Source organism: Panthera pardus, unplaced genomic scaffold (assembly GCF_024362965.1).
Source record: "Panthera pardus isolate Hobbes unplaced genomic scaffold, ASM2436296v1 HiC_scaffold_4, whole genome shotgun sequence".
Lineage (NCBI taxonomy): Eukaryota > Metazoa > Chordata > Mammalia > Carnivora > Felidae > Panthera > Panthera pardus.
Window position 1 is genome coordinate 17,632,138 of NW_026526969.1, and position 6,808 is coordinate 17,638,945.

Below are 6,808 nucleotides of genomic sequence, written 5' to 3' on the forward strand. Positions count from 1 at the left end.
CAGCCCCTTCCCAGTGCCCCTAATCGGCTCTGTCATCAGGCCCTGGCCACACGGTTAGGAAGCGCCTGCTCTGAGCTGGGCAGCTGGGGCTGTGCCCATCTGATCTGCGGTGAAGACCACGGGACCCTGAGACGGGCGCGGGGGCAGGGACGTGGGCAACGTGGGCTGGCACAGACGCCTGTCACGAGGGCCTGACTCTCCTGGCTCATTCTGAGCCTCGAGCTGGGACCCTCCGGGGCGGCCCCGAAGACCAGACTCCTGGAGGACAGAGGAGACGAGCCAGTGTGCCCCCCGAGAACCGGGGAGGGCTTCCTGGAGGTGGGGGACACCCATCCCCACCCCTGTCCGGGTGACGAGGAAAAACAAACGTGGGTTTACAGACAGGCCACCCGGGACCGCCCTGGTCCTGCTGTGGCCTGTGCGGCCCAGAGCCGGCCACTTAGTCCAGGGGGCAGCATCCATGGGGCACAAATGGTGGGGACAGCCATAGCTGCAGGTACCCAGAAGGAGCAGGTGGGGCCTGCCACGGAGCCTGCCCCTCAGCTCCTCCCTCCTCCCTCCTCCCCGATGCACAGCAGGTGAATGGGCCCTTGCCCCACCCCAGGCCCGGCACATGGGCTCAGGGCACCCCCTAACCCTGCAGCGCACACACATCATGGCCCTGGGGCACCGTAGCCTCCTGCTTCACCCGGCTGTGCCTCGGGCGAGACCCAGCGTGTGGTGGGGGGAGGGTAGGGGGTATCTGCATATCCTGGGAGACTCCCCCAGTGTGGCCGGGCCGCCCGCTCTGGGGCAGCCCAGGAAAGCACACCCATGTTTTGGCCTCCTCCTGCCCCCCTTGAATCCTATGGCATCGTCACCCCTTTGCTCCCCGGGGTCTGAGCGTCAGCTCTATCGAGACAACTCCCGGCTTCCTTTCTCAGCCTCCAGCCCCTCACCCGGCTGCTTACGGGGCATTTCTCCCCGGCTGCTGCCCAGCACCTGGAGCTCATACCCAACCAGGGCCTCCCAACCTGGAGCTCATACCCAACTCCCCCTGGGGAGCCAGCGAAGACCCTCACCTGAAGGTACCCAGATGGGCAAGCACATCCCTAAATGGGAGGACAAATTGGCATCATATCCAGGTCACTTTTGTGTGGCAACTGGTTAATTCCCAGAAGAGACCTTGCCTTACGAGAGAAGTGGGATGGACAGATGGATGGTTGGAAGGATGGGGGATGGAAGGAGGAATGGATGCAAGGTTGGAACCACGTGGTGGCCTCCGGTGCAGGACAGAGCTGGGGGCTGTGGCCGCAGAGTGGAGCCAACCCTGAGAACCTCACTCTCCCTTGCCAAGCCTGGTAGGACACCAGCCCCAGCGCGGCCCCCTGTACCTCGGGGCTGGCCGACACGCTCCCACGGAGAGCCCACTCCACAGAGACTGACCGCACTCTGGTCATTCCTCAAGCTCTTTAATTTGACAGACAGCACAGCGAGGCACCCTGGGCCCCAGGGACTTCCCGACCACCCCTGGCATCTTCTTGCTCCTTCCCCCAGCAGTCAGGGAAGTCCCGGACACTGAGGAGGCAGAAGCGAAGGCGGAGCCCAGGCCAGGGACGGGGGCGCAGAGGCTGAAGCAGCAGGCTCTGGGGGGAGGAAGGCGTCGGTCCTCCGGGCCCAGCCGGGTGGACGGCCAGGAGGCCCTGGTCAGAGGCCCCTCCCGATTTGCTGCATGATCCAAGGCACGTACGTCTCGACGCGAGTGTAGACCCCGGGACAGTTGCTCAGGGCACAGCTCTGGTCCCAGCTGACCACTCCCACCAAGTGCCAAGCACCCGTCGTGTTGCACACCAGAGGGCCTCCGGAATCGCCCTGAGGAAGGAGAGAGAGCACTGAGCCCCGGCTGGCCTCCAGCGCGGGGTGGGGGCCGGGATGGGCTGGGACTCACACCTGGCAGGAGTCCCGGCCCTCGGTCCCCGCACACAGCATGTCGTCCTGGATGATCTTCCTGCCCGCCAAGCGGTGGCTGGTGGCGTTGTGGTACTGCTGGTCACAGACGGCGTTCGCCACCACGCTCACCGCCACCTGCTGCAGACGGTAGGGCGGAGGCAGCACCTCTGGGGGAGAGACGTGACCGGAGGCTGGAGCGGGGCCCCCGCTGTCGGCCGCGAGCGTGCGTTCCCGCCCGGATCGCTACCGTGGGGACCCCAGGGTGCAGGGTTCCCATCTCCCTCTAAATTCTTAAGACCCAGAAGGTGGATTCTGCCTTTAGTTGGAAGGACCGGAAAGAAAATGGGGGGGGGTGAGGGTTTCTGCCCGTCCCCCAATATCTTCCTATAAGTTGGAAAAAAACTAAGAATATGAATTTCCTCGTCACAGTGTTGGGTCCCGAGCTCAGTTGTGCTTCAGGGACCCTTCAGCCTCTGGGGTCGGATCTCCCGATTGGGGCGCACACGGGGTGGGTGGGGGAGGGTGTCGGAAGGCGATTCCTTTCCAGAACCTGCAGCCGCCCACCCGCCAGGACTTCTTCGTGTGGCCAGGTCTGGAAATGCCTCACGCGGCCCCCAACCCCTCCCAACCCCCACCCCGTACACACGATGCATCATGATGTTGCCCCAGCCGGTCACCCAGCACTCGTCCTCTGGGGTGACCTCAAGCGGGGCCGACGGGAGCCTGACAGGCCTGACGTTAGCCGTGTATGTCACAGAGTCTGACAGCTGGAGCAGGGCCACGTCCGCACCCAGATGGACGTAGATGTAGTCGGGGTGGACGATGACTTGGGTCACATTCAGCAGCGTCCTCCCCCCGTAGAGGTACACGTCCCCGGCATGGATGCGGTAGGCTGCCGGGTCGGCGTCCTTCCTGGGGTCGCAAAGAAGCCACGGAGGCGGGTCCTTCGAGGGCAGCCCCCTCCGCCCCGCGGGGAGGTCAAACCCGGCCTGGAGCCCGGATTCCCACACCTCCTGATTCACCCAGAGCTGGACGGCAGCGAGCAGGACTCACCGGACGAGGCAGTGGGCGGCGGTCAGCACCCACTGGGGGTGGATGAGGGAGCCACCGCAGATGTGCACCCAGGAGGCCCAGTCATAATCGTAGATTTTCAGGCTGACCTGCCATGGCCACTTCCCCTGGGGGGCACTGTGGCCCCCGACGATGCCCACCAACTCGTTTTCAGGGAGGGAGGCTAGGAAGCAACATGAGGGAGGAGGGAGGCCAGGCAGCAACATGACGGGGGGAGGGAGGCCGGGCCTCGGGGCCCGGGGCCGAGCCCCGTCCCCACCTAGGCCTCCCCCGAGGGCACGGACAGGCAGCCCCAAGGCCCCCCAGTGACTGGAACTGGAGACAAGGTTACAAGAGCCTCTGGGAAGGGAGGACCCCCGTGGGATCAGGACTCACCTGGGCTCCCCACGACGCAGGTCCCCGAGAAGAAGGGGGTCAGAAGCAACAGCCACAGCATCTGCGAAGAGAGAGGGCATGGAGGGACAGCTCAGGGCCAGAGGGGGCCAGGGGCCTCTGCAGATGTGTGAGAGGGGACAGCGCCCCTACCTTGCCAGGCTCCACGGGTCTCTGCTCTGGGGGCCCCCGAGGTCCTTTATCTTTTGGCCACAGGAAGTGGGCGGGCGACTTGGGCAGTGCTCCATTTGGGGGGGGGGGGTGGAGGTTGGGGAAGAAAGGCAGCCGGGTGTCAGGCTGAGCCCGGGGGCGGCTGCCACCTGGATACGCCGTCTCCGGCCCAAGCCCCACCTGAGACTCGGCCGCCCTCAGCCACGCGGACTGGCCCCCACCAGTGTCTCCAAAAGAGGAAGATCCCCGCAAGCCCCAAGGCAGGCTCCTGCCTCCCCGGAGGCCGGGGAGGCACCCCTCCTCACCCCCAGCTCGGAGCACGGGTCCCCAGGCCTCAGGCATGTGGTGACACAGTGGGCAGACCTTCTCCCCCAGGGTGGGCGGACTCCCAGGGCCCAGGACGCCCCCGCCCCGGCCAACGTTCCTACTTCGGGCGCTTCCAGAAGGAGGGAGACCTTTGCTCCTCTGAGAAGGCCGCCAAGCATCAGCAGAGTGTGTTCACGGGGGTGGGGAGCTGGTTCCCCATCACACACCCGGGAGGCCAGACTCCCACCCTGGCCGCCCACCCTCGGCTGACTGCGCTTCTCACGGCACGTCTGAGCACCAGAGGCCGCAGAGCCCGTGGCAGGCCCGGCCCGGGGCGCTGTCCACCCACCCTGCCCCGCTTCCGGCCAGTGCAGTCACGTCTCTTCCCCCGCGTTGGCCCGGCCGTCAGGGCCACGGACGGATCCCCGCACGTGGCACAGGGTCCCCGTCCCCTGGCCTCCGCCCCATCCTGAGTGGACAAACCCGGCTTCACAGCCCACCTTCCCAGCTGCCACCAATAGTACCCATCCAGGTGGCCTCCAAGGGGGCAAAAGATGCAATTTTTGTGGCGAGTCACATGGTGTCCCCTAAAGCTCCCCCTGATGCCATACTGAGGCATGGGGAGGGCAGAGGTCCATGGTCTGACATAGGTTCCTTCGACACCACCCAGGAGAGTTGGGTGTAAACGTACGGCTCCTTCTACATCAGCAAATCCAATCTACATCAGGGACCCTGAACCCTGTGAGCCCCTTTTTCCTTCCAGCTTAGGGAAGCAGCCAGCCCTCCAGCCAGCCCTCCAGCCCTCCAGTCCTGGCTGGGCCACCAAAGGTAAACGTCTGGCTGTCCACATGCTGCCAGCCTTGCTTTAGCAAATGTCAATATGAGCAGCTGCTGTACGGGGGATTCTCCTCCATTGTGATCAGGGCCTGGGACAAACCATGACGAGCGAGAGAGAGACAGGAGTGCCCTGTGCTCCTGGACAGGGCTGCATGCACAGAGAAGATAGCCTGAAGCCTGGGGAGTGGTGGACAAAGAGACAGGTAAGGCGAGAGAAACTGGATGAGTGATAGGGGAATGGGGCAAGACCGAGAGAGTGAAAGGAAGAAACACAGAGAGGTTGGTTAGAGAGAAACAGAGACAAAGAGGAAGTACAAGGAGAAAAGTGGAGACCTGGTCCAGGTACATGGACGGGGCGAGATGGGCCAGGGGAGAGGGGATGTGTGAAGTGGCTCTGAGTGCTGGGGCAGAAAGGGCTAGTATCATGGGCATCATAGTTTCATGACTCTAAGACTCAACATCCCTGGGGCCAAATTATGTTGTCCTTAAGCACAAGTGTAGCTATCCTGTGAAAGCATGCAACAGTATTATTACAGGATGGACTCTCTTCCATTGGCTGTCCCTTGTATCCCTAGGCTCATTCATTCCATAGCTGGAAGCCGGTCTCTCTCTCTCAAAGGTGTCCATTCTTTATCTAACCTACACACTTAGGTGGTCAACACCATTACCTCTTGTTCAGCATGTGTAATTTGGCGGTCTATTTTTCTGGGAACATTGCTTAAAGCATTACAAATGATGTCATTACGTTAATAAATTCGGTTTCATTCTTCACTCACAAGAAAGGAGAAGGAAAAGATTTCTTTGTGTCCCAGGCCCTGTCACTAAGACCCTTCCCAATGTGGAGAACAGGCTGGGTTGCCCAGGGCACCTTCGGTCCCTCAGCTGAGCCCCCAGGGCCTTCAACATTGCAGGAATTCCCATGATGACCAGCAGAGAGAGCTCGAGCACCACAGACCCGGAGGGGCGGGTTCCTCTGCCTGGGCAGTGATGGCCAGCAGAGGGCGCACCATCGGCTTTTCTGACCCAGGACACCTCAGAGCAGGAAGGGCTGCTGTTGCTCCCAGAGGACTCAGGGCCTCTTGTGGCTGCCTCAGGACAGAGAGCAGAGCTGCCTTTCCAGCGCGTTCTGCCGCCCACCCCAGGGGAGACCTTGGGAGCTTTGCAGCAACTTGGCATCTCCTGAATCGCCACAGAGGAGCTGCCTTGTTGTACTGAGTGCTGAGGAGGGGACGCTGGGTGGCTTCCCTGGGCAAGCTGGTTGCTGGGCAGCACAGGCCCTTGCATTTTCTGGGCTGTTCCCGTGTTTCATTCCTCCCCTTCCCGGACAGTATTTGAACAAGACATATTTTACTGAAGGACTCGTGGATTGCGGGGTCCCACGACATCACCTCATCGATGCAGTCGATGGTTTGTTCCAGATTCAGGCTCGTTTCCGGGAAGAAACCCTGACAGAAGTTGAGAAGCACGGGAGCTGCATTCCGTTAGGACGTGAACACATGAAATGCTCGTCTCAGGACCTTCTAGAAGAATGAGCTGGGACCCAGTTTCTGCATCCTGCTGGAACCAGAGACGGAGGTAAGGGCACAACTGTCCCCCACATCATACATGCTTTTTTAAAAATTTCATGGTTATTTTCCAACCTAGTGAAGTGATTGAAAACTACAGAAAACCTGGTTCGTACCTGTCATTAATCTTAGGTTATCTTTTAATTTAAATTCCAGTGAGTGAAGACCCAGTGGAATAGTGTCCGGTGTGCAATATAGAGTAACCCTTGCACGCGTCACCTGGTGCTCATCCCAGGTGCACTTCTTAATCCCCAGCAGCTGTTTCACCCATTCCCCACCTCGCTGTGGAAGCCCTCAGTTTGTTTCCCAGTTTGTCACTGTGTCCTTCACTCCCCCCCCCTTTGTTTTGTTTCATTTTCACGTGTTAGTGAAATCACCTGGTATTTGTCTTTCTCTCACAGGCTTTTTTTCACCCAGCATAACATTCTGTCGCTCCTCCACCTCGTGGCAAATGACAAGATTTCCTGTTTTTACGGCTAAATAATATCACATTCCATATACTACATCTCAACTTATTCATCAGTTGATGGATGCTCGGGAAGTTTCCATAATTTGGC

The 6,808-nt window shown here is 60.7% G+C and overlaps 1 protein-coding gene across 1 annotated transcript; it reads right to left on the reverse strand.

The window, feature by feature from the left end:
• Positions 1-1,435: 1,435 nt before the first annotated feature.
• Positions 1,436-3,488, reverse strand: LOC109261614 (serine protease 29-like). Its single transcript, XM_053893894.1, has 5 exons — positions 3,376-3,488; positions 2,983-3,163; positions 2,576-2,841; positions 1,930-2,096; positions 1,436-1,851 (listed from the first exon to the last, which is right to left on the reverse strand). Exons 1-5 carry the CDS (start codon positions 3,434-3,436, stop codon positions 1,687-1,689), a joined length of 840 nt encoding a protein of 279 aa, XP_053749869.1. The 5' UTR covers positions 3,437-3,488; the 3' UTR covers positions 1,436-1,686.
• Between the last annotated feature and the right edge of the window lie 3,320 nt (positions 3,489-6,808).

Coding starts and splice junctions, on each gene's coding strand:
- LOC109261614 (XM_053893894.1), bottom strand. CDS start 3,436: ATGCTGTGGCTGTTGCTTCTGACCCCCTTCTTCTCGGGGACCTGCGTC. Junction 3,164..3,375: donor CTGCGTCGTGGGGAGCCCAG/GTGAGTCCTGAT, acceptor GTTGCTTCCTAG/CCTCCCTCCCTGAAAACGAG. Junction 2,842..2,982: donor GCCGCCCACTGCCTCGTCCG/GTGAGTCCTGCT, acceptor TTGCGACCCCAG/GAAGGACGCCGACCCGGCAG.